General features: G+C 35.5%; 1 protein-coding gene across 9 annotated transcripts; it reads left to right on the top strand.

The window, feature by feature from the left end:
* The first annotated feature begins 344 nt into the window (after positions 1 to 344).
* Positions 345 to 22,793, top strand: LOC121996417. Of its 9 annotated transcripts, none has more exons than XM_042550388.1 (11): positions 345 to 714; positions 1,227 to 1,331; positions 1,548 to 1,669; positions 1,971 to 2,156; positions 9,035 to 9,142; positions 10,018 to 10,221; positions 10,290 to 12,298; positions 15,115 to 15,663; positions 16,385 to 16,446; positions 16,544 to 16,652; positions 22,321 to 22,793. In XM_042550388.1, the coding sequence occupies exons 1-8, from the start codon at positions 639 to 641 to the stop codon at positions 15,638 to 15,640; spliced, it is 3,336 nt and encodes a 1,111-aa protein (XP_042406322.1). In that variant the 5' UTR covers positions 345 to 638; the 3' UTR covers positions 15,641 to 15,663; positions 16,385 to 16,446; positions 16,544 to 16,652; positions 22,321 to 22,793. The 9 variants fall into 9 exon arrangements, with proteins under 9 accessions (XP_042406322.1, XP_042406321.1, XP_042406319.1 ...); XM_042550387.1 differs by having other exon boundaries at positions 1,536 to 1,669; XM_042550385.1 differs by having other exon boundaries at positions 1,227 to 1,669; positions 22,321 to 22,663; positions 22,746 to 22,793.
* Positions 22,794 to 27,881: the final 5,088 nt, after the last annotated feature.

Genomic DNA, 27,881 nt, shown 5'->3' with positions numbered 1-27,881 from the left:
GTAGAGTTTTTTTATTATTAAGTTTGATAAAAAAATTCCTCAGAGTTATAATTTTTCTTACGGGAGGAAATATAATTCAGGGTTTGGGATGACAAATCCGTCCCACCCTACTCCATTATTATCTCTAAATTTACTCCTGTTTAATTTATTTACAACTTTATTATACTTATATGGTCAAATATAAAAAAAAATTATAATAAATATTTTATTTTTTTACAATCATTAAATTATATTTTTAAGAAAACAACGGAAACAAATTCTCATAAATCACAGATGGCCTAGGCCAATCCTTGTCTAATAATATGGGCCTTGGCCTCTTTAATATCGCCATAGAAGGGCAGGCGGCCTGGTCTCGTCTCACTCGTTCTTCACGCGCCGCGAGCGGGCGCTTCCGTTGCTCTTCTTCGCGATCACTGTCGAGCACAGGCGGCGCAACTCCTGTAGTTCCGCGTGCTATCGCAGGTATTCGTCGTGCTCGGTGGTGGCGGTACGAGGCGCATAGATTAACTAACTTGTCTGGAAAGGAACCCGTGACTTTGAAGCTTGCTTTGGCGGCTACTCTCCGAAATTTGGCGGCCTCTGAAAGCCCTCGAATCTGGTCTCCCTGTCTCCTTTATTTACTGGTTTATCGCCGGGCGATGGAGAAAATTCCAGCGGCCTGCGCTATGACGTGGAGCATCGAGCTCGAGAAGGGCCTTCGCTCCAAGTGCCCAGGTTGGTCGTCTCTTCTACAGAATTCTATCTCTCTACAACCATGAATTTATCCAATGCATTCTTTGCAACCGTAGAAAATGAAAAGGAGGTTTTTTGGAGGCTAGCATGAGCACACTTTATCTATCTGGAAATATGATTCTCTGTTATGTTTTCTAGTTTGCTCAGAAGAAGTGCGCTTTCTTTATGTATGAGCATGAAAAGTGAAGAGTGAGACCTGGAGGTTTATTTCAGCCATGAGGTCAATGATAGCAACTTACACAAATTTTGTTAGTTACAGCTAAATTGATAAGCGAACCAAATTCAGAACTAGGATTGCAAATTGTTGTTGTATCATTGGGATATGGGATTGATGAAATTATGGACAAAAAGAAGCAAAAATATTGTGAATATTATATTTAAAAGCCTATTGTAGAACAATGTATCTCAATGCTGCTTGTTGGTGCTTCTTGTCATTCTCACTTGAAACTTACATTTGCTTTATGCTCTCTATTTACCCATGCTTGTATATCCAGATAAACGCATTCTAGCAATTGAGAAGATGGGACCAATACTCCAAACATGGAGTGAGGAGCTAAACATTACAAGGGAAATTGCGGATATGTACAATTTGGTTGTAGGTGAGGACAGAACATTTGCAAACACCATTCTTCTTCGGCTTGCCAATGCATTTAAGTGTGGAGATAACCATACAAGGCAATGTGTCTTGAAAGTATTCCTCTTAGAAATGCCACATATTAGGAAGGAAAGAAAACGGTATAATGGAATTTTAGCAAAGAGAAGAGTACCTAATTATATAGAGATGCTTAAAAGAGTGAAAGTAGTTTATGACACAGGTGATGCTGAAGCTAAAACTTTGTCGTTGCGGCTTTTTGGTTGTTGGGCTGATCTTGCCAAGGATAGTACTCACATAAGACACATTGTACTTCAGAGCCTGCAATCTTCCAATATCTCTGAGGTGATCCTAGATTTTCCTACTTTTCTTTCTCTTCAAATACCATTTTCTCAGTATCTCATGTAATGATATCATTGTCTTTTTACTATGTACACATTTGAGAAATAAATAGTGAAACTGCAATGGAAAGCAGAAGGCCTGTTTTCAACAGCCTAAGCGTGCTCTTATCTTATGGTGTTTATCGGCATCATGTATTAAACACATTAGGATATATTAACTATTCACTATTTTTAGATATAAATTATTCACTATTCTTATACTAGGGACACTAATTTGGTATGTCCTGTGATCTGTTTTTTTGCAGGTAAAAGCATCTTTATTTGCTGCAGGATGCTTTGCTTTGTTATCTGAGGATTTTGCGCTCATCACTTTGGAAATACTGCTGAATATTGTTGGCTCATCAATGTCGCCCTTTGTTGTGTCCATTGCTGCAATTCATGCCATTCCTAGAATGCAATGCTCATCTATGGTTGCATCCAAAGCATACAAGGTGCATCATGCTTATGACAAAAAGTTGCCTTAAGTTGATTTACTATTAGTTCTGAATAGGAATATTGAATAGTCATTTTATAACTTACAGTATAATTATGTTCAGGATTCTAGTTTCCTTAGGCTGAGATGCTAGGTTATGGTTGAATTCTCTTACAACTCCTTGCTTTTTCTATGACTACATGGGTTATATTGATGGTTTTTGTAAGGAATTATAGAAGAAAAAACAATGGTCAAGGGATGGCATTCTTCACTTATTTTCTTTCAGGTTTTTTAAGTTCGCAAATTTCCGACTATGCAAAACATTAGATATGTCCTATTTTCTTTTGGGCAGTGTAAAAGCAGAATCTCATGTTTAGTTTCAATGACTTGCTAAGAAGTGCTCTCTTGGCCATTGAAGTTAGGCACTTCGTTCACATTCATTTCTCATAGCATGTTGTATATTATGTCTATCAACTTTATATTTCTTCGGTTATTAATTTACTAGCAACTAGAAGTGAACTAGACCTGACCACGATTCGGAACCGACGGTTCGACGGTTCAGAACTATCGGTTTGACGGTTCTAGGCAGGTCGACCCTTAACCTTAACCGTCCAAGACGGTTACGGTTCACGGTTCGGTTCATTGTTCATCACGGTTCAAGATTATTTTGTTAAAAAATTTAAAAATTAAAAATTACAAATTACAAATTACAAATTACAAATTAAAATTTATTGGAAAAAAAGGCTTGCACTTATTTAAGTTGTCTACATATCCCCTTAGGGGAATCAAAGTCCATGTAGTTCTTTTACATTTTTATTCTTTTACATTTTCACTCACTTCCATTTCCCGTTCCTGTCGTATTCGTTCCTTCAGTATCAAAATCTTCAACTTCGTCATCTGAAAGTTGCAGTCCTTGGATTCTTTTCTTCGTTCTAGTCCAATCATCCAGTAATAATTGGGCTTCCAATGAGTCGGGAGACAAAGTTGATCGGCGTTTATCTAATATGTTGCCGTCGGCACTGAACGTCTTCTCCACAGCAACAGTTGACACTGGACAAGCTAAAATTTTTTTGGCGATCACAGAGAGGACGGGAAAGCTTTGAGCCTTCTGTGACCACCACTTTAAGATATAAAATAATTCTCAAGTTCCCGTGGAACTTGAGAATTCTCGACGCTTGTCCGTTCTTTTGTCCTCTTCGCCGTGTACAATGGATCCTTCCCCGAGACCCCGCATGGCGGGAGCTTCGTGCACCGGGCTGCCCTTTTTTTTTTGTAAGTTTTAAATTACTACTAGTAGCTTGTTGTATTTTAGAAATATTAATTTGTGTTCCATATTTTGCATAATATGGATTATAAATATCATATAAATAAATTCTAACATTATATATAATATTAACTGGATCAGGAGAAGAATAATCTTTAATTGGAATTAAAGCGTCATAATATAAAGTTAACATTTCTTGTAAAACTTCTAATTTAGATCTAGGATCTAAAGCAAATGCAATTAAATAAATTTCAGGAATAAAATAAAAATATTTTTCCCATTTAATTTTCATAGCTAAGATGCAAGGAGATAAAGATTCATTATTAATATGTTTATTTAAAACTAATACTATATTAGAAAAAATTTCTAAAACTAATTGAGCAGTGGGATAATAAACACTTGAAAATTGTTCGTTTGTATCATTAAATACTTTTAAAATTTCACAAATATTACTACAAATATTCCATTGTTGTGAAAACAAATATATATTAGTATTAGTATTTTGTGCAAAAAATGAACATAATAATTCTTTATATTCAAATGAATCTTGTAATAATTGGTATGTTGAATTTCAACGTGTTGGTACATCACGTGGAAATTTTTTAGGTCTCATTCCATTAGTTTTACAAAACTTACCCCATTGTTTCATTATAGATGGATGAGACCATAAATAAGAAATTGCAATTCTAATTGGTTTAATATAACTTTCTAAAATTTTTAAACCATCTTAAACACATAAATTTAAAACATGACATACACAACGAATATGAAAAATAAACCGCCAATAATAGGTTGACAAACAAATTTTAGATCATCTATACAAGCAGTATTGGAACTAGCATTATCTAATGATATTGAAAATATTTTATGAGATAAGCTATATTCTTCTAAAATTAAACATAATAATTGTGCAATGTTATGAGCATTATGTGATTCATCAAAAACTCTATAAGCTAACAATCTTTTTTTGAGGTTCCAAGAGTTATCGATCCAATGACAAGTCACACTCATATACGAATGTGTTTGCCAATGATCACTCCAAATATCGAAACATAAAGAAACTTTATTATCTAATTTACTAAATTCATCAATTAAATTCTTTTTTCCTTGTTTTACTAATTTTTTAATTGTACGAGTAAGTGTAGTTCTAGGAATACATGGATTAAAAGATTCTTTACAAAAATCTTAAAATGTACATTTAGATCCAAAACTAAAAGAAAGATATTCTACAGAAACAAATTTAGCTAATGATTCTCTTAATTTATTATCCGAATATAAAAATAAACTGGAATCGGTATTACCGCTAGTTGAAAATCTTGATAAGTGTGTTTGAGAACGGTCGAGTCCAAATTCCGTCGGGTGCTTCATTTCTACATGTCGTTTCAACGATCCATAGCCGCTGCCGGCTTGGAATTTGTAGGAAGTATTGTAGTGCTTACATTTTGCACGCATTTCTCCCTACGGAAGAGTGACCTTCTCAAAATGTTTAGTGAAAATAGAAGACTTTAGAGGAGGAAGTTCCCGAACCTTAGAAGTAATTGCATCGGTACTTCCTTGTGTTTCGGGTGTCAGATTCGGAAGATGCTCGATCTCATCATCGGTGGATTGAATGTTGGGGTCCTCCTCCCGTGGATTCATTATTTCCTTTCCCTTCCGAGCTTGAGATGGCGCACCTCCGCGACCTCCTTCCATTGTAATTGAAAATTGAAAACGAAAGCGTGTAGAGAATACGAAATTGAGATTAAGAGCAGAGAAGATGTGTGTGAAAATGATGAAATAAGCTCTCTATTTATAGAGTTTTGATAGTAACGGACACTAAATCATAGCCATTGATCAAAAAACGGTCAAATGATCCTAACCGTTGAAAAAAATACCCAAAAAAACCCCCCACCCTCTCCCAACGGCTATGAACCGCCGGTTAACCTGCAGTTCAAGTCGGTCAAAAAAAAAAAACAAATGTTGAACCGGCGGGCCGAACCGGCGGTCCGCTGGTTTTGCACCAACGGAACCGGCCTGACAACTTGCCGGGCCGGTTCCTGTTCGACCCGGCGAACCGGGTCAACGGGCAACCGGCCCGTTGACCTGGTTACGGGCCCAGGCCGGGTCCAAGTCGGGGTTCGGGCCAGACCCGGCCTGGGGTCGAGTCTACATTGAACTAAACCATTTATTGTGGAAATCATGAAGAGTACTTAAGTTTTATATATGTATATATATAGTTTTGATGTGCTTTCGGTAAAGATTTAAAATTTCACTTGAAGGTCTTGAGGAACTAACATAGGTGAGATTTTTTTACATTATATTTAAAATTATTTAAGATTTTAAAGTTGTTTATGCAAATCAAAATTTTAGAGGTTATTATATTTCTGGAAAAATTTTAAAAATTATTTAGAATTTTAATTTTTATTGTAACGAACTGAATCACTATTTTGTGAAAGAACAAGATTTTACTATCAATTTCTAAAAAGGGTTGAGATCCCACATATTAGAGCATATTTTAGTAAATAAAAATTTCTTTTGATTTTGCGAGGTCTTTTATGTTTGTGTGATTGTTTGTGATATTAGCATTGTATTAATTGGTATTTGGTATTAGATCAGAATTCTTAATTTGGTGTTTGCAATCTCCTTCACCACTTCAGCGTGATTCCTCGCAAGTTTCATCCATTTTTATCACTTTTGTGCTCACATTGTCAATGCCATTTCATCCTAACCCCTTCATTCTTTCACTATCCATTTTGTTGCCAACAATTTCATCACCACTTCCTTTTGCAAACTTTCTTTCCAACAACACTAGCTTCCATTAATCTCTCGAGCAACTCCAGCCACAACGAACCCTTTTTGTTGGTGTGAGAGAAGAGAGTAATCTTTCTTTCTCCTACCACACTCTTCCAACCTATCGATCCCTCCTGTCATATTCCGTAATCAAAGCATCTCTTTCTCTGCCTCTGCCCTACTGTTGCTTCCCTGAGTTGCCTCGTTGGTTCTCTTGTATGCTGTCAGTAATAGATAGTGCTGCTTGCATAGAACCTAGCATCACCAACCTGCATACTTACACTGCTTGACATCCACCCCTTCTATCGCGGCATCCCATACAACACCACACCACACCACACCACACCACACCACGAACAGTTTTGAAGCACTCACGCCTAATTTATTTAGCTACATTGTGAGGAGGAAGAGTCAAGGCTCACAAGAAAAGTAAAAGTGTAATACTTTTAACTCATTTGAAATGTCGCTCATTGAAGTATAGCAATATAATCATGCTCAATAGACTTGACAAGGCCATCACTACTTATGCATGGAAACCATGAGAAGAAAGTTATAACTATTCGCTTGGAGCTAAGGTTCCCTTGGTTAGGGAGAATCACACATTTGAGATTTTCAAATTCTATTAACAATTCTTTAAAATTTTGAAGTTGTCTAAGATGATTGAAATTTTAGATTTTATTATATTTCTAGGAAATCTATTAGAGAACTTTGTTTATATTTTACTGAAAAAGTATGAACCAAGTCATTATTTTATGAAGAGTGATTCAGATGAATCTAGTCATTAGTTTATGAAGAACGAGTGATTTGGATGAATCGAGCCACTATTTTATCAAGAATGAGTCATAAAGTCTTATTGTCTAACTATAAAGCACTTACGATCTCATCTATTAGGCAGTTTTTAGATAATAAAATTTCCTTTTTAGATTCTAATGTCTTTTTCCTTTGTGTGAGATACTTATATTTGCATCAACACTTTCTTCTTAAGTTTTTATGTGATTTGATTTGAGGTTTGATTTTGGTGTTGCGTCTGGCACCCTTCTGGAGAAAAATTCATTTGAAATAAAGAGCTTACTGGTGCCTTGAAAGCATTTGCAGAAAAAGTTAATATATTTCTGCCTCACCAACCTTTTCTTTTGAATTCTTCTTATTTGCAAATGGTGGTGTTAATAAGTATTTTGTTCTGTTGTCTAAAGAAAGGCATTTGAGTGCTTTGTCCAAACACACAATGAGGGCAAGAGAGATCTGAGCACCTTGGCATTGCTGCTCATAGTATCATATTACACAGTACAAGAAACACCCCTTTCATTTGTTGATTTGAGATGGTTTGGTTGCTTAAGTAGAACAAGGTGGCAGATACAAAAATCCTGATTAAGCTATGAAGCTCATTCAAGCCTACTTAGACATTGATCCTATTTCTATGTTATATGCAACATTCCTTGTATCTTCATAGTGCTTCAATTAATATCCATGCTCCACTTGTTTTTGTTGAATGTTGCTTCTTTGTCATTGACATTATGAGATCTCTGAATCCATCAGGAGTGCCGATCTGTGTTTAAATCCCAATTGTATATGCCTAGTTAGTAATTAATTTGCACCCATTATTTGGTGAACCTCAACCTAGTATAGTTTTATAATAACAATTTTTCAAAGATAACCATTTTCTTAGTGTTTTAATGTTCACTAGTGTGGGATCAGTTTTCTTTATGTTTTTTCTACCATAATTTAGCTTGTAATGCAGATTTGCAAATTTCAAAAATTTGAAAAGAAGCCATTGAATGTGGCAAATGCAAAGAGCTCCCTTCCCCAACATAACACTCTCCATTCACAACCTTGCCTTACAATTCATTGATTGTTTTCTTTCTCTCAGTTGCATTTACCTTGGAAGGAGAGAGAACTTGTGAATTTGCTTAAAAAATAGTGCATCAGTCAAAGTTTTCTTCTTCTACAGAATCACCTTAGTGAGTTGATGATATGTCCAAGTTCCCCATACTATAAGGCTAATTAGCTTTAAATTTGGATGTAGATACATATTTTACATCAGTGATTATATTTACCTCTAAATATTTATATTACTTAGTGCCTTGCTTTGGTAATAATAGAGGGCCTTAGCTTTTTAGTTTGCCTAGTGGGATAAGTAACATTTTTTTTTCAATAAAAAACACTGTTTGTGATGAGAAGATTTCTTTCTGGTAATTGTGCTTGGTCTGCTTGTTTGATGGTGGACAGGTACTACTTATTGTCTATGCTTGTAGTGTTGGATTGGTTAGATAATTTATTTGTATACTCTAGTGGAATCACTTCATCCACTAATTTTGTATGGAAATTCTTTTGGTCAGGAGCTATAGCTGCGGCATTAACAGTGGTAGTACAGAAATTTGCTAACGAAATCGTATATGCCCCATCCTTTTAAGTATATAAGTGAAACTAAAAAAGGTAGAATTAAATGCATGAAGAAAGATCTGATACTTGGATGCAGTTTTTGGGCTTGGAAATGCACATTTAGTAAAGAATATTCTCCTAATGTGAATTATTGATGAACAAGGCAAGCTGGCTTGAAGTTAACACTAAGATTTATTGTTTTTTGTTTCCATATTTTCACCAATAATAAAGAATTAAATTTTGAAATATTTTTCCTTCTGTAGTTCATGATTAACTGTGTGAGAAAGAGTGAGTATCTATCCTGCAAGTAATTTCATATAAGAGAAAAACATACTTATAGTTCAATACAATTGTGATCTTTTTTTAAAAAAAATTAGTTCATTTACAGTCTTGTAAGAAACTATTATTGGGTGCTTTAAATGATGAGTTTAAGGCTGAGATGCTGTCTGCTTGTGATCTTTTTTTAAATTCTAGTTCATTTACAGGCAGGTAAGAAACTATTATTGGGTGCTTTAAATGTTGAGTTTAAAGCTGAGATGCTGTCTTCACTTTCAAAGCTAGCCTTCAAATCAACCACCTTGTACTTTGAACAGGTATCTTCGTGTAATTTATAATTTTATGCTTGACGAAATGCTCTCTCCGACTAAAGTGTGCCCAGCAGTTTAGTTTCATTGATTTTTTTCTTTATATAATCATGTTAGAACATTTGCCATAGTTTTAACTTTTAACGCTGGTTGGCAACCTAACGCAATTCTCATCCTTTATCCGGGCTTGGGACCGGCCATGATTGGTTTGTCATGGGCAGAGTTAGACGGCTTGGTTGTTGTTGTATATAATCATGTTAAGAAGGTAAACTCCTATAGCTAATGGTGTGTAACATGGTTATAAATCTTGATCGGAAGCCTAAAATATTGGAATATGGGTACTACTTATCACTTAAGAACCATTAATTATATGTTTTAATATACATTGCATGTCATCCAAGCCCAAACCATTTTTGTAATTTGAACACGTGTGCTAACCTTGTGGATTATATTTCTATATTCTCAAATTTATTGGAAAATTCTAGTTCACCTTTCATATTTTTTTTTTCAATTACAATTGTAAATGAGGAAATCACTGACAGAACATAGTAATTCGGCAAATAGGGTTTGTCTATACATCCAGTTCACAGCTATGAATTTGAGGAATGGCATTTTAGTTATTATTTTCTCACACAAATATTTGTATAATCTGCAGATGGACTTTAAGACTGTTCTATAACTTTTTTTTTGGTCTTTTTTGTATCTTAAAAAAATGCTTTGGTTATGTTAACAAATAGTTAATGCAGTGAATGCTGAAGTGATACTTCCTGCATCATTCTGTACTTCACTTTGTTTCTTCCATATTTAGACCTAGTGTGTGTGCTAATATGCTTTTCTATTATCTAGAATAATTTTTTTTTACTAGAGTTTCTTTATTCTTGCAGGTTGACTTACTCCTATCATTTCTAAGCAACGATACTACTTATCCTTTGAAAGTTAGAGCTTTAAAATGTCTATATTTCTCTTTTGGTAGACCTACTTGCTGCTTTAATGCCAATGAGAGTGTAATTTTGAAATTACTGCATGTTGTTGATAACAATGATCATCAAGTGCATGTTCAATGCAAAGCTTTAAAGATTCTATGCAAGGTACATTTTTCATGTATTAAATTGATCTTTTTTGTTTATCCATAGTAACCATATATCCTTGTTTGCAGTTGTTCAGCAGTGTGCTACCAGATGTAACATATGTGGACCTGCACGCTTTTCTTAAGAGGCTTCTGTTGATATCAGAACAAAAGTCCAGTAGGACAAAAATAAGTCTTGTTCATCAGCTTCTTGTGCATATCTTGTGCAGCCTTAAGATGGCAGAGAGAGGGCATTGTTGTACAGTACCTACTAAGTGGTGTAGGAGGTGCTTTGAGCTGCAAAGAAATCCAAATGTTTTGACCTCTGAAATAGATGCTTCAGCAATTGAATGCCAAGTTATATCAATGATTGTAGATTATTTAACACATATGATTAACCAAACTATAACTAATCCCAGCGAGAGAGGTATAAACATGGAGACTGATATGTCCTGTACTGATTTAATACAGGAATGCAGGAGAAAATTTAGACTTATTCTACTTCTGGCCACAGAATATCCTCTAGCACCTTTGACAGGTCTAGATAGGATAATATGTATGTTACAGACCCTCAAGGGTATACATGATAAATCTTCGTTGGAAGGCATTCGTGAATTAGTTTCTCAGGAAGAATTTCATATGAAAAGTTGGGGGCTTCAAGTGTGTCATAAGCAAGATCTCTTTTATTCAGAAATAGCAATTTGCATAATCAGATTCATGAATGCTTATATGAAAAAACTAAATGGTATTGCTTCTCTTAGTAGTGAAGTTCGTCAGAAGGTGAAGCTTTTAGTGGAGTGTATACAGCATAGCTGGTATGCCAGTAGTGCTGCTTATGAAATTTTCTGCCTCTGCCAGGATCCTTTTGTTGTATGCTCCTTAGGTAGAGAAGCTGATAATCAAGCACAAAATTCAGATGAATCAGGGTCTGGTAGCATTGATAGGATATATGATAACATTTGCTGGGTCAATCAGGAGTGGAAGTCAATGGAATTCATTCAGAGGATGCTGCAAAAGAGAAATTACTGGGCAGCATATAGAGCTGGAAAATATTCTTGTCTTGAAGGTCTGTGGTTTTCAGCAACTTTTGCCTTCAGGAAATTGATGGATCATATAGATTCAGCAAACCTTTTTTGCTGGTTGAAGTGTTTGATGCTGTTGGCTGGTAGTGAGAGTGAAATTAAACTGCTACTTTTTCCCAAAGCAGGCAGAGAATTGGTCAATGGGTTGCAGACAGTTAAGAACTATAGCAAAATCTTGACCTCTGTTATGGGAGGAGATAATGATACAATTGCAAATTTGAGTGGATGGGATGGGAAATTCACAAAAGTTTGTGGTAGAATATGCTCTGCAGAAGAAACATTAGCATCAGCTGGTGTTTCAGATGGCATCTACTATTTCCAGAGGTGGTTCCTCCATCTTAGAGCTAAGTTGTTTAATATCCTGGCTGATACACTTGTATTGCTCAATTCTAGTGTACCATCTTTTATAAACCTTTGTAATGAGGAAGAAAACAAAATGCTGCACGGTACAAAATTTACACAAAATTTGAATGTTTTAATGTCTGGCTTGGCCTACGAGTCATTCAGGTTGAACAATTTAGCCAAATGCTATGATCTTCTTGCTTCATCTTTCTTAGATATTGACAGCCAAAGTTTTAAGGCAATCTCATCAATGGCACTTCACTGCTCTTTGTTGTCCTTTTGTATTGCATTTACCATGCACTTCCCATGTTCACCTGCTTACAGAAATGTCCCGAAGTTTTCATCCACTTTGATCTTGCGAGACCTTATTGAGCGTTTTTGGACCACAGATGACAAAATTTCTAGGCAACTCATGTCCATGGCTGCCTTATGCAATGAAAATGGGCAGTCATGTTCAGGAATATGTACTGCTACTCCTGATTATGTAGAGAGAGATAATTTGCAGGTATTTAACTTCTGTATATCAAGTACTCTTAGCATCCAAGAAGAAGTGAAGGGAGCGAAAAGTGAGGAGATACCTTTATTGTCATTGCGTGGGCTGCGGCTTCTTTGTGATATTTTCAGAAGATGGATGGAAATACCTTTCCATATTCCCAAATATTTTTTCACTCTCAGGTTGGTATCTCTAATGTTATACTTATGGACAGATGTAATTTATTTCAGTCTTGTGGTATTAAATAAATCAATGGCGCCCTTTTTTGAAGTAAAATTGCATTTCAAGATATATCTTATATTGTTAGAGTTACTAGGTTCGTCGGTTATAAATGTTGCAAGGGTAATCCCACATTAGTTAAGTTGTAGGGTATTGTGTTGAATCCTATATAAATATGATATGATTGGATAGTTCTCTTTTTTCAAAAAAAAAAAAAAAAATCATATTTTCATTTCTCTCGTCTTATTAGTGCAAGTGTTCTCCTAGGGTTGTTGTTCTCTTCTCCATTACACTTAGAGTAAGACTGCCAGTTAATTTGAGGATGTGGCCTTCTTTCTCTTCACCACCACACTCTATTTTCTCTATTATTTTTCATCAAATGAACCATCTGTTATAGACCACCTCTTCATCTCTCAACCTTTCCCCTATTCCACATTCTTCACACCATGGCCTACATAGTAACAGACATTAGCTAGGTCAAGCAATGAATATCATTCAACCTTCATAGGTGAACAATCCCCAAATTTATCTTTTGTCCTCTTTGCATCCATTATCATTGAGTGGAGCCATGGATGGGTTCCTCCTCTGCCATCATCAACACTTTCTCAATCCACTGCAACCTCGTCTCTGCCAAGGTGGTAGTCCCTTTCTACTCCCAGCCTCCTCTCTACAGCAAGGAAAGACACCCTTTTCCATTGTTGGCTTTGATGTAGTAGAAATCTTCCCATTTCCTAGACAACATCCCTCAGATGTAGGTTTAACACCAACCTTGAAGAAAGATCTCCTCTACTTCATTGGATCTAACTTCCTCATTTACTACAAACATCATTCCTCTCCACTCATATTCTCTAACTATGGTACTCCGCCCCACTACTAGCTATCACAATTCAGTAGGTGTCATGTCAAAATAAAGCTCCTTTGCTCCCTCATCTCCATTGCATCATGCCTTGTTGAATGCAAAATCAACTCTTGATATGTTAACGGTTGTATGTTGTGATGGTTGACATGTTCCTACCTTGTTTCCTGATGATTCTTGTTGTTTGGCTTATGCCTAGCGGACCAAGCCCATTAACAAAAGAAGGTACATTCAAGGGGGTAGGAACAAAGGCAAGCAATCTTTTGGACCCAATCCTATATATATAGAGAGAGTTAAAGAAAGGGAAGTGGAATAAAAATGGCAAAGCAGGAGAAATACTCAAAAAAAAAAGGAGAGAAAAATGAAAAGAAAGAGGATTGAGACAATTAAAAGAAGCAAGAAAAAGGAGTAGATAAAAGGGGATCGATAAAAAAGAGACGAAACATAATAGTAGTAAGAAGAAAAGTTGACTAATATGAAGCATTTACTTTTGCAATCTTCAAATGTTTCTCTATCCTAAAGAACTGCTAGTTTCTGTCTCACTTCACACCATCACTTTTCCTTATTGTGTACATCATTTAAAATAAGATTAATTTTTATCTCTCCTTTTTCAATATAACTCCTCTTTCAGAGACAGTGTCAGGTTTTACTCTGTTTATCTTAACACCTTTTTCAAACTAAAATGATTGAAAACTTAATTTCTTGCTCATTAAGAATAGATGCTTAGAGCCTTTATCTCACTTTCGCCTAAAAGACTTCTAACTTTGTTAGTCATGACTTTGAAAAGATAGGCGAGTGTTTGTTTCTCTACATCTGCTCTTTGATATCGTTATCTCTTGTGGTAAATATAGACCTTTACTTGGTCTCTTTTCAATATTCACTTTCCACCTTAAGGGTAGATGTTGGCACCACAATCTATCTATTATACTCTCACAAGCTGCCATTTTAATCTTGTAAAATTCAAAAATCCTATGGCCTCTTTAGTTTGAAGGGAATTAAGAAAATGATGGTGTCAAATCCTTTAAAGTTTGTCACCAGCTTTATCTTTTGAGATCTCTCTTCTGAAGATTGTTGTCAATGATTTGATCGAGTCTTGTCATTTCTTTATAGATCAATCAACAGCATTGCGCCATTGTACTTCTCAACTGCTGCTCTAATATTATCCTTTTGTTTTCATCATTCTGAAGTGTATTAATCTATGCTAATTTACTTTTCTAAGCTCTTTTTCAAGTTTATATGACAAGCTAGGTATAGATTAATATCTATGCTACAGTGATTGTGGGATTGTTAAAGTTCTTAGGATCATTAGTTGAGTTATAAAATACAATATTGAGTCCTATAAATTCTGTGTGCTAGTTTTTTTTTTAATAACAACACTACAATATTTCAATCCTTGCAGTTTGTCTATAATTCAGTGAAATACTCCCCAAGCTCAACTAACAACGGTAACTGAAACACAGTATTCCATAATTTCCATTTCCCATGCTTTTGCATACATGCATTCCCTTTCAACTTGACTTATATTTGCTAATTTTGCATTTGGGTTCAGTTTAAGAGAGTTCTGATTTGGGGGGGAAAAAAGTTGGTTTCAATTGGTTTAATGTGAACCTGTCTGTTATCACTTGAAAATGGAGATGGGTTTTCACTAGTGCATTTGTATTTAATCAATTCAGTTGCTTCTGTCTCTTTGCTGGGATAGAAGTAGTAGACATTTCTCTCCACTCCATGGCAGCTTGAGTTGTATTACCCTTTTTTAGGTTGCTTAGTTTCTCTAGTATTCTAATTGATAAGCCCTCACCGCCTGTGCGCTCGAGTATAATTAAGTCATGTTCTGTGACTGGGGTCTAAGATGGCTTTTTGGACATTATGGCCTATGTACAGAAAAGGAAAAAAAACAAATGCTAAGGGAAGCTGCTTCTGCAGGTCTTGTATTGGTGCTGAGCTCTTCATCCTAAATGCTGACCCTGGGAACAGAAGTGAACTATCTGTCCTACACGGTGATTGTATGTCCCTAAGTCTGTGCATCCAACTGAAGAATGCATCAACAGCCCTATGCCCAAAAGTTATGGAAATTTACTCCATTCTTGCTGCAAAACCATCAAAGCAATCATCCCCTGAAAAAGGGAAAGAAGATTGTTTCAATGCTTTCAAGATTGATGAAATGCTCGAGTTGAATAGTCTTCTAATGATGCATGTAAAGGATACCACTCGGAAGGACAATAAAATTAACTTTATGGATAGTCCTGGATATGAATGGGTGATTGCATTTTCATCTTTTCGACCAAATAAAAGAGGCCAGGGATTTTCATCTTGTTTGCTGGATGTTTCTGCATTCCCTGAGGGCATTTATCAAATCCAGTGGCATAGTTGTTGCATTGATGAAAGTGGAACCTATTGGACTTTATTGCCTCTGACTCCAGGTGCATTCTTTACAGTAAAAATGTCGTGACTATCAGAATATGTTTTTTAAAGGTACACATCTTGGTTCGATCGCTACTAAATAATGGCTAATGGGAAGTTGTATCTCTAGTTTTGTAGAGTTAATTCTTAACTCTAATATAGGTTTACTTTATCTAGGCTGAATTTTACATGTAACAAATCTAGCTCACTGAAGACTTGTTGTCAACTTCGGTTAATTATCTTAAGGTACGAGCCCGTGTGGTCTGGGTCCACATGTGAGGTCATGAGCTTGGTTAATTCAAATCTTGCCAAGTTTCAATAGAAACTATATATAGTTTGAATTAGCAATTTAGCATGCCTCGTTGTATGATTTAACATGCCAACTCATCAGAAAAGAAGTGTTATGCAATGCTGCTAGGATTATCACTGACTTAGTTGATCTAGAGTGAATGATGAGCTAGATTTGGTAACATGCAAATTTCATGCCAGATCTGTAAAATCTCTAAAGCAAAGATAAATAGAGTATCTTGCTTTGCTTAATGGTTTGATTCTTCCAAATATAATTAGTGCTTATAGTTTGTAGTATTCTGAATGGAGTGTTATTGAATGTCTGTTGCAGAAAGAATCTTAATAAACAAATTCAGATTTGGAACTTACATAGTAAATGACTGTTCATGTTTACCAAATGTTGATGCAGTGATGCTATACAGAAAGAAATTATATTTATGATACGAACTTATACACAAGTTAGTTGATCTCAAATATTGACCCACCACCATGAATTGTGCGTCAGGTGTTTCAATTTATTACTTGATGCCGCCAGTTGGCTGATTTTCTGGAACTGAAGCTGAATAGGTGCCTATTTACAACACCTTTGAGATAGTTCATTTTCCTTTTTATAAACTTATTTCAGCTGTGTAATACTTGAATAACCTGAAATTTCCTTTTGCAGCTTGGTGACCGTATATGGTTTACTATGACATCAATACACTGCACTAAACTGCAGGATTATTAAGGAGTACTTTTTTCTCAAGAAGGCATCAATTTTCATCAACCAATTGGTAGGTTTGAAATGATCACTCCATTTCTTCAGTAAAGAAGTTAATTATTCCTTATTTTTAACCATGGAAGAACCATGGGTCCTATCCTCTCTATCGATATACTTTATCCAAATGAAGCATATTTGAAATGGTGTTGATTTGAGAAAAGATAGGACCCTATGATAACGGCATGAATGCTTTAAAGCAACATTAGCCTAACTAAGCTATGCTTAATTCAACAGTTTAGTCAATATACACAGCTGTTACCTCACCTGATTACATCAAAATGTCTATGCATGCAACTAAGCTAGCAAAGAGACTGGACTTGTCTACATGTTAAAGAAAAACTTTAACATCTTTTAGTTTTAATCTAATTTGATGTCAGGGTTAAATGTTCCATTTGATTCAGAAGTTGACTTCGTTGGTTGCAGAAAACAGTTGATCCACTATTTTAAGAGTTGATGGATGATTTGTTTCAACTAGCATTTCCCAAGTTAAATTTGGTAGCTGAACTCTTACTCGATGCTGAACTAAAGTTCCAACGTAAACAAATATAATACGAGATCTTCTAAAATTAATCCAAAAAGGAAAAAGAAATAATGCAAAAAGAGAATGTGCTGTTTTACATACTATGTATCCTGTAAGTTACAAGAAAATGTCTATTTTTCTGTATAGGTCAGTTTAGAAAGTATATTAAGTTCTGTGAAACTTAAACTTTGTGGTGGTCAGCACCTTGTGCGTGATAAATCGTGTACTAACTGTCGTAACTCGTGCAACAGCTTTAGTAAGTCACATGTGGATTGTCAAATAGCATGCGTTCCGATGCTAATATGGATGTCAATCACCTTTCTGAAACTCAGGTTGTTTTCAAACTGGACAACTTACTACCGAGATTAATCTTTTATCTTTTGCAAAGGGGGGAAAGTAATTAAAAACCAGTACATTATAAGTGCTGCTATGGACATTAAGAACGTCAATTGCTTAATATCACACAATAGCGTTAGGTGTAGTACTGGGTTTTATTGTTTAAAACACAGTGCATGCCATAATAATATTAGAAAATTGAGCCTGATAATGAAAAAGGTAGTCGATCCTCTTGATGCATGTTGTTCAAGGAAAGAGATTACCTATAAACTTTAGAGTGAAACTGTTGTTACTTGTAGACTAGAAGTTGTACATAGTTGCGAAGTAGAATAGAAATCATCAAATACAAGGAAATAACAAAGTAGGAAGTGTAGAATATCTGAAACCACCCACCCAACCTTGTCCTTCCTTTTCAAATTGGAGATGCTAGGAGTATCTTCAATTTGCATTGAGCATGAATAAGTTTTTCGGAATTATCAAGTTGGCGATCGCTTTGCCTAAGGATGATTTGCACAAATTTCAGGATGACAATATATATAAGACATGTTCATGGTTTCCAGATTACTGCCTAATGCCATATTAGAAGATCCATATGGCTCAAGGATGATTTGTGTATTATAGGATGACAAGATACTTTTCAAATGAATCTTCAGATGTTGTATGTTGTCTGTGATCAACCTAAAGGCAAGGGTGAGGTCACAAGGTGTTCAGTTGGGAAAAGCCTCTGACTAGAGAGTATTGTTAATGGACAACAATTCTATAAAGGAAGCATTATGGATCATCAAATCAATGGAATAGTGGAGGAAATAGGGGAGGAGAGCAATGTTGTACGAGAAGGAAAGGTCACAACCATTCTACCAAACACAAGGGGAGTTGACTTTCTCGTTGATGTTTCAAACACGAAAATACTAGTGGTACGAGGTGATTGTAGTGAGAACAAAGTGAGCTTATGATGATTGTTGAACGAGAATGACAGAGAAGCTTTAATAATCACTTAAGAGTTTGGGAGAAATAATTCTTCATTTAATATGTTTCTCTAATCATATATGGTATAAAAGGAAATATAATATATGTTGATATGCTTAATGGAAGTATACCAATGTGAATCAAAAGGTTAATAATCTCTTATAGATATAATTTTATTTAGATCCGTATCTAACTAATTCTCAATTGACCTCTAGTATGTTTCTCTAATTCTTGATTCACATATTAACATATTTGCATTTCCTATTATGATGTGTTGTAATTCCTATATAATAGTGTAGCATTTATGATTAGAGAAACATATTGAATGAAGCAAGGTTTAAAATCTTGACCTGTGTCGAAGTTTCGGTCTCGGACCGGAACGATACGATTTCGGTATTGTATCATACCGTACCGATATAGTTTTGATATTTTTTTAATATAAATATAAATGTATATTAATATTTGATTATTAATGTTTATATTTTGAGATGTTGAATTTATATTTTAATATTTTCTCATAAAATAATGCCTATTAAATTTTTATAAAAAATATTTTAAACAATAGGTAATTTTTAAAATTTAAAACTAAATTTAAAATTATAAAAATAAATATAAAATTATTTAAAAATTTTAAATTATTTTTTAATGTATTTGTAAATTTTTAATTTTAAAAATTTTATTTGAAATGTTTAAGAATTATATATTTTTTTAATTTTTTAGATTATTTTAAATTTATATTTAATTTTAAAATTATTTAAAAAATTTTAAATTATTTTATAAAATATTTATTAAAATTTAAAATTATTTAAAAATTTTGAAATAATTTTTAATATTTTATAATTATTATTATTAATAGTTTATTTATAAAAAATAGATATTTGAAAAATAAAAAATTAACTAAATCAAAAAGACTAAAAATCGTGATCCCTCAAGCATGATCTCTACCGCGGATTTTAGAAACATATAATATTTTATTAAAATTTTTTATTTAAATTAATTTTTATATATTTTAATTGAATAATTTAATTAGGTTTTTAATTTTTTTTATTATTTATTTAAATTAGAGATAATTAGATTATTAAAAAAAATAATTGCATAACTAATAAATAAATAAAATATTTATTATATATTTTTAAAATTAAAATAAATAAAATATTTATTATATATTTTTAAAATTAAAATAAATAAAATATTTATTTAATTAAATATTTTTATTATGATTTAATTAAGCCTCATTGAATTTCCCCATGCATTCGTCCGTCCATCCTGAGAATTGTTTTAATTTTAAAAAACATTTAATTAAAAATCTAATCACAACCTCTAGCACAGGCACAACCTTTCCGGCGCTACCATCAAGGTCGCGCGGCCCCTCTGGCATGGCTACGGGGGTCGTGTAACCCCTCTGGCGAGGTCGCAGGGGTCGTGCGGCCCCTCTGGTGCAACCGCGGGGTCGCGCGGCCCCTCCGGTGCGGCCGTGGGGGTCTCGTGGCTCCTCTTGTGTGACTGTAAAGGTCGTGACGCCCTTCTGCGCGGCCGCGGGCACCGTGACACCCTTCCTTCACGACCGTGGGTTCCATGACGCCCCTCTTGTGCGACCGCAGGCGTCGCGACGCCTCTGCGACTGCAGTGGGATTGGTGCCGAGTTCGTGCAGGTGCTGGTCGGTGGGCTAAACGAAATGCTTCGTCCGTTTTGACCGGCTCAGCACGAGATCGCAAACGCTAGAATGAAGGATTATTTCTCCTAAACTCTTAAAAGGTATCAAATCCCCTAACGTCCTTCATTATCTATCTCCCATTGTTTTCATTGTAATTGCCTCAAACCATCATTACTTTGTGTTCAAAACGTCGACGAGTATTCCATTGTTTGCTCTCCTCCATTTCCTTTACTATGTCATTGATTTAACAATCCGTAGTTCTTCCTTAATCGAGGCACCATTTAACATTGATCCTCATAATCATGGACGCCCCTTAATTGCTTATGCTACTTTTTTAGTTGAGGCATTGCCCACTGTTCATGTTCCAACAGTTGCACACCTTTTGACCTCATCCTAAGCTCTAAATCAATTGCAAGTGACATCTGAAAAATCTTTTGAAAGTTATGTTGATATCCCATAGGACAGGCCAATTTTCCTTGGACCATGTGAGTTGTCGAATCTAGCATTAGGTGGTAGTTCAAGATCCATGGATATTTCTCATATGTGTTGCCTCCATAAAATAAAACCTCCAAAATGTCCTGTTTTCTCTTATTTCATCTTGTTATCTCAACCCACAACCAGTACTATTCATTCAACCAACTGAAATAATCCATTAGTAAATTGGAATTGGCTAAGCACAGACATTTGTAAGGTAAAATGGTTATTTTCACCTTGATGGACCTACACAAGTCCAAATTCAAATAGGAGGGCATGTCTGGGTTCTTGGAAGTCCAAGTTATGTCCTTGGTTAATCTCGTTATGGATCAAATTTATTAGTCTCAGACTTATCTTGTAGATTGAGGATATGTTTTAAAGGTCTCCCAATAAATATAATCTTAGTATTGCACATGAAAAATGTCTATACACAAGTGGTTGTGGATCTTGAAGGTTATAATAGATGCATTTGCAAATATAGAGTAAGCGAATATTTTGTATTTTTTATTCTAAATCTGTTATTTTTGATAACTAATAATTCTAATAAAGGATTGGAATTGAAACTTGAGTCAACTTGAGTCTCCATAAGTTATATGAAATCCTTTATTGTAAGTGAAATTTGCAAATATACAGGAAGCAAAATTTGATTCAAAAATGAATATATATAAAATGACTCAAATTTCATATAAAATTTTGAAATGCAACAATAATAACGGCGTCATATGGATCCTCTTATGTCATTGGATTCAATTCCCTACTATATATCTATGTTTAAATAAATTTTATCATATTTTATCGTTGCTAACCAAGTCTTCTTTGATCTTCCTCTTTCTCAAATAATTTTAAAAATGCATATAGGAATAGTAAAAGTAGACAAAGACCACACGATCTATGCAATTTGACTGGACCCCAAATATGCTTAAGAGAAAGAAAATTCAAAGTCCCTAATATATAAATGGATCATACAAATTGATCTATTTATGAAGTAAAATTAATTTTAATAGAAGATTTAATCAATCTTAGCTTATGTAAAATTATTCTTGATAAATATATAGTAAAATGTTGTAGTATATTATATTGATAAAAATAACTGAAAGGCATGAGTTGTCGCCTCTACTCTCTTCCCCATCATAGTATCTATCAGTCACTTTACTTGTATCTATCTAATGATGCTAAGGTGATTATCCATGCACATTTAAATGGGTTGAGTATCACCGAAACCCTTTTCCATGTCTTGTATCTTCTACATCACCTAGACTCACCTTGTTTATTGGTATCCAAGTCCATTTAAACTGGTTGGAAGCTACGAGTTCTCAAAAACACTCATGTCGCCATTCCAAGTTGGATGCATGTATAGTCACAATGGACAAAGGTGCAATTTACTGGCTTTACACCATACAAACTAACTCTTAGCCAGCTTGGTTGAATATTAATTTTAGAGCTTTTGCTCTTGTCTGGGATGGACCCTTGAAGAAACTGCTAAGGCTTTTCTGCACTTTTGTTCAAGCATGGATCATAATAACTGGCTACAACAATGCTCTCTCATCTTCAATTGTTAGTCTAGATCAACGGAAACCATTTGGTTGGAGTTTATTTAGCTGTGGAAGCATCGGATCCTGCCTGCCTTCAATAACTACACATTGTTGTGATAGATTATTATCTGTTTCAGACTCGTGTCTGTGATATATTCAAAGCTTTTGAATCATTTCAGTGTTTCAACTTTCTTGTAGAGATTGGAGAAATTAGGAGGCGTGTGGACCAGTAAAACTTCAGACTAGTTGGATGATGACTACTCACAATCAATGGCACACCTAAACCGGCTCCCCCCCTCCTCAATCAACCTCACATTGATAACTTTGCACGAGGTTGGAAATTGCAGCAGCTCGTGAAAGGACGACAGTCATCCTCCACTCCAATCTGAAATCCTCTTTCTATGACAAACAACATGCATGATCAAGCACTGCAATAATCTCTTTAGTTTGTTCAGATTTGTGAGTCAGTCAAAAGGCTCATCCATCTCCCCCACACACTGCTCCATGGTGCTCATCATCAATGCAGAGGGGGACCTCCCTAGTGTGTGCATAGTGTTTGAATAATCAATCTCTCTTTCTTTCACCACACCGACTATGTATGCAATGTGTCTTGTCTTTTGCAGTGTTGCATGGCTGTGCGTCCAAATCAGCCAGATGAGATGACCACACCTTTGCATCCCTAAAAGAAAAGTTCATTCAAGTAGTCACAAGTTTTGCAGGAACAGTCCCTGCCACTCCGTGGAGATTGCTGATGCCTTTTGGTGCAAGTGCAACAGATCCCCTTCCAAAAGCTAAGAAACTGAGTGGGCACAATGATATAGGCTCCACTCTGACCGAGGTTGGTTGTTTGGCACCAAGAGGTAGGAAAACAAATCATAAAAAATTGCTGCTCATCCATCAAGTCTTTTTCTTAGGTAAAAGTCCTGTCACTGTCCCCATTTGTCTAGGTTTTCTGTGTGGCCCAAGAATCTGATCCCTTTCAGTAAATCTAGATTTGGATAAGTTACAAATGCCACAATTAATTAATGCTCCTTGATCATGTTTTGCACCAGCATTTTGGAAGGAGCAACCAGATTTGGGACAGCAACATCTTTGGTCCTTGTGACTCCATGTCATCTCATGTCCTTGCAAGAATAATTTTGATGAAGGCTTGGCATGTCAGGGTCAAAAAGGAAGGGGCCCACGAGTGGGACCCAGCCCTTGCCCCCAACCAGCACCATGTTGCAGGAGGACCACAGAGGAGGCAGGGATGGATACAAGGAAGGAGATGATGAAGGGGTGCTTCGAGGGGTTGAATGCATTGACAATGAGATGAGTATGGGGGATGCCAATAATTTATACTGCCCCAGGGGGGATCATGCCTTAGAACATAGGGAGGGGTGAGTAGGGAGGAGGTTGGAGGATGCCTTTCGGAATAAATACGACAAGGAGGAGCATGTTATCAGCGGTACATGCCCGAAACCGACTCGCGGTGTTTCGACGGTCCTTGAAGTTGTTTCAAAGTCTCCTCTAGAGATTCTACGAATGATCTAGACGTTTCATTTACCAAATGTAGGGGTGATAATTCTCATTGTATCTTGAGTTTAGGGTTGAGCAAAATATCGGTTAATTCAGAAATTCATTTAGTTAATTTGGTTCTGCTTCAGTTATTAATCGATTGCTCGTCTCTACTTGTGTCTCAATCAATATAAAACTGAATTTTTGTCATTTCTGATTACATAGTGTTTAATATTAATGTATCTATCTTAACCTAATTAAATGCGGTCCATCAACTCCGCTAGACTCTAATAAGGTGGGTTAGCTAAGAGCAAAGCTAAATTTGATCTATGGATGATGTCTTGATCAGCCGGGAGGCTCGTGGGTACGGTCGCCGGCCGGCGGGGACCCCGTCCTATGGACAATTAAGGACAGTGCCATCGCCAATCAATTCGATGCCTCGTGCATTCATGTTGGACAAACTAATAAACATCATCATGAAGTTATAGCACTCAAAGCTTGGACCACAGTGTGGGCAACCATGTAGCATATTCCAAATATATTATTAAGAGATTGGAAATACTTTAACTATTATTAACGTTTTCTTTCCTCCTATTTTAACCTTTATAAGTATTTATTTACCTCGTTGATCCACTAATTAAATACTTTCACAATTTATCAACGGTCCTTTGTTCCATCATTCGGAGTAAATAGAGAATTAAATAATTAAATAAACTTTTAAAATAAACAAATAAATTTATAAAATCAAATTCACCTTTTAAGCCAATTCATTTAAATTAATAAGTTATTTAAATATATTTATTTAATTGATATAGTACATATTGAACTAATATAAACAAAATTCTTATTTGACCATGAATATATCACATTTAATTCATTTATAACCCTAAGTTCTACCCTTAATTTTGACTGATAGCAACAAGGTGGTCCATGCCCATGCCACGCGTATAGACTCTATTGTTAACAGAGGTGGTGAGAGTTTAGACATTGTTTGTAATGGAGATTCGTGGGGGTGTGAATAGCTCGTGCATGGATGAGTGTGGGGACACTTATCGTAATAGCGATTAAGGTTTAGGCTACATTTAGTAGGATGTAATTTATCATGTAATGTAATCAGGATTATATTACAAAGTTAATTATTTTGTTTGTTTTAATTTTAAACCTGTAATGTAATGTAATCTCGATTACAAAAGATAGTGAAATTTTGTAATCTGGATTACAAAGCAAATATTATGTAATCCGATTACATTACGAGATCACTGTTTAACCAAAATGTGAATGCCGAATATACCCCTAGTTAGCCGACCGCCCGTTGGCCGTCGGTCGTTGATGGCCGGGCGCCGTCGCCGGTCGCTAGTCGTCGGACGCTGCTGCCGGTCGTCGGTCGCAGGTCGTCGTCGGCTGTCGCCACCGGTCGCCGGCAGTCGGTCGTCGGCCGCCACCGGACGCCGTCGGCCGCCGATCGCCGGTCGCCGTCGGCCGCCGATCGCCGGTCGCCGTCGGCCGCCGATCGCCGGTCGCCGCCGGCCGCCGGTCGTCATCGGCCGCCGGTCACCGGTCGTCAGTCGACCGCCATCGATCATCGGACGCAAGCTCCGACAGAGATGCAACAGCCGTCGGTAAAAATCACAGGATATTTTTATCATTTTATAATAATATGAATTACATTCCTTATAAAAAATAATAGATACCAAACAAAAGAATGTAATCATTTTTGTAATAAAAAATTACATATATTATATTACCAAATATACTAATATAATCAAGATTACATTATATTATATTCAAAATTTAATTACATTATAAGCTAGATTATATTACACTCAATCAAATAGCCTTAGAGTTTAATTACTCTCATCAAATGCATAAACATGTATAATTTTTTCATTAAAACAAATAATTACGGTTTTAATTTGGCATTCAATTTTAAAAGTATTAGTGTACAATTAATGCAAATGGCCAAAAGCAGCCGGTCATACCTGCAAATCATCATCCCGTCGCTATTCTCTGATAGTAAAAGATAAAGTTGTCACCGTAGTGACCTTCTGGACGACCCCGCACATGATTATTAATGACTTTTTTTGGTCATATTGATTAATGACTTTCTATTTGTCTTTTAATTGATTACAACTGTTTTTTATTTCTTCTATACCACCGAGAGAGTCCACAAGATTTCAGAGGCGTCACAATTGATTGATCAGATCGGCTATAGCATGGGCTTAGTCAATTACGTGTCGTATCATATCGATTTATCATCTACGACATGTCGGACATGACTTGTAATGTCGGTAAGGGATGCCCGACCCTCTCCCTCGTCTAACCTGCAGGATCAGATCAAGCCTAGCCCTGACGCAGTCTAAATCAAGTTTAGTGTGTCCGGCACGATCTAAATTAAGTTTAGTCAAATTTGATCGCCGACGGTCCGACCCAACTCACACCTAAGCACATTCCCATCCCATCTGCTTCATAATTCTCGTCCATTACTGCATCATATATCTTTTAATCTTGGACCTGGTCCAATGGTAATGGTACAATGGCCAAATACCTTTTTAATTTTTTTTAGATATTTAAATTTTGATAAATTAATCTATAAATTTTTAATAATGAATAGTAGATCTAAGAATATTAGAGTGATAGCCAGTTTAGTGGTGAGTGCTTACTAAATTACCTATTAACCAGTAGAAAATTTTTATAAGACCAGGTCGATCACCCTCCAGATTGATCAGTGTAGGCTGGATACATGATATTAACTAACAAAAAAAGAACTAAATATCTAGGCCCGAGACAATGGTGCAGTGGCTGGTGATTACGTTCATCTCAGACGCTCCTTATAGTATGTTCTCAAGTGGTTAGAGGGTAGGAGTTTTTCCCCAAGCATAGGAGTATAAACAAGTCAAGCCGCTCATGAGTTATTCTGGTCTCGGTTTGAAAAAAAATGTTCATTTGATTAAGTTAACAAGTCGAGCTTGAGCCTGATTTCGAGTTTGAAAATATTATCAAGTCAAATTCGAACTGACCTTAGTTTTAAACAAGCTATTTTCGAACAAGTTTGAACTAACTTCATTTAACTTTTAAATGAGTCATTTTCGAACTGAGCTTGAGTTGTCTGCGAACTATTTAATTTCATTATGATCCAAGCTCGAGCTTAAGAATTAAAACTCGAATCGAACTCGAGCTGAGCTTGAGCTTAGGTAAAATGAATCGAGCTCAAGCTCGAGCTTAAGCCTCTTCCTGTTCAACTCAAGTCGGTTCAATTACACCCTTATCCGAGGGTATACTTCCGTCGAGAATTAATATCTGTCCCATTATAATAAATCTGTAAACCTTTACTCAACTAAACATCTCGGGGAGACAATAATTATAAAATTACAACTGTTATACATCATCGTTAGAATCTTATAGCTGTTAAATGATACAATAACAACAACAAAGTTTTATTCCACTAGGTGTGGTCGGCTATATAAACCCTTTTATATCATTGAGTTCTATCCCCGACTATATCATTATCTATACTTAAATAAATTTTATCTTATTTTATTATCGCTAACTAAGTCTTTTTTGGTATTCCTTTTCCTCGTTTGATATGCGTGTTTGTCATAGTTTCACATTGCATAATTAGAACATTTATTGGTCGTCTAAGTACATACTCATACTATCTTAAACGTGTCTCTTGGAGTTTTCCCTCAATAGATGTAACTCCGACTTTCTCTCTAATGCTCTTATTTCTTATTCTATCCATTCTCGTATGTTCATACATCCACCTTAACAACTTCATCTCTGCAATTCTCATCTTTTGCTCATGTGCTCGAGTCACAACCCAACATTCAACTTCATATAATATAACAGATCTAACTGCAGTTTTAAAGAATTTTTCTTTAAGTTTTAGAGGTATTTTACGATCACATAAAACACTTGATGCTCTCCTCCATTTGAACCATCCTACTTGTATTCTTGGTAAGACATCGTTCTCAATTCCTCTATCATTTTGCAAAAATGATCATAAATATCTAAAGCTCTCGGTTCTGGATAAATCATCATCTTCTATCTTAACAATTATCTCATTATGTCTAATATTACTAAACTTAAATTTCATATATTCTGTCTTTATTCTACTAAGCCTAAAATATTCCACTTCTGGTGTTTCTCGCCAAGATTCTAGTTTAGCATTTACTCCTTTACGTGTTTCATCTACCAAAACAATATCATATGCAAATAATATGCACCACGGTTCTGTGTCTTGAATGTGTGTAGTGAGTCTGTTC

This window comes from Zingiber officinale, chromosome 6A (genome assembly GCF_018446385.1).
Source record: "Zingiber officinale cultivar Zhangliang chromosome 6A, Zo_v1.1, whole genome shotgun sequence".
NCBI classification, from domain to species: Eukaryota; Viridiplantae; Streptophyta; class Magnoliopsida; order Zingiberales; family Zingiberaceae; genus Zingiber; species Zingiber officinale.
Note: the sequence above shows the minus strand (reverse complement) of the source record. Positions and strands in the feature narration are given on the sequence as shown.

Coding starts and splice junctions, on each gene's coding strand:
- LOC121996417 (XM_042550385.1), top strand. CDS start 639: ATGGAGAAAATTCCAGCGGCCTGCGCTATGACGTGGAGCATCGAGCTC. Junction 1,670..1,970: donor AATCTTCCAATATCTCTGAG/GTGATCCTAGAT, acceptor GTTTTTTTGCAG/GTAAAAGCATCTTTATTTGC. Junction 9,143..10,017: donor CCACCTTGTACTTTGAACAG/GTATCTTCGTGT, acceptor TTATTCTTGCAG/GTTGACTTACTCCTATCATT.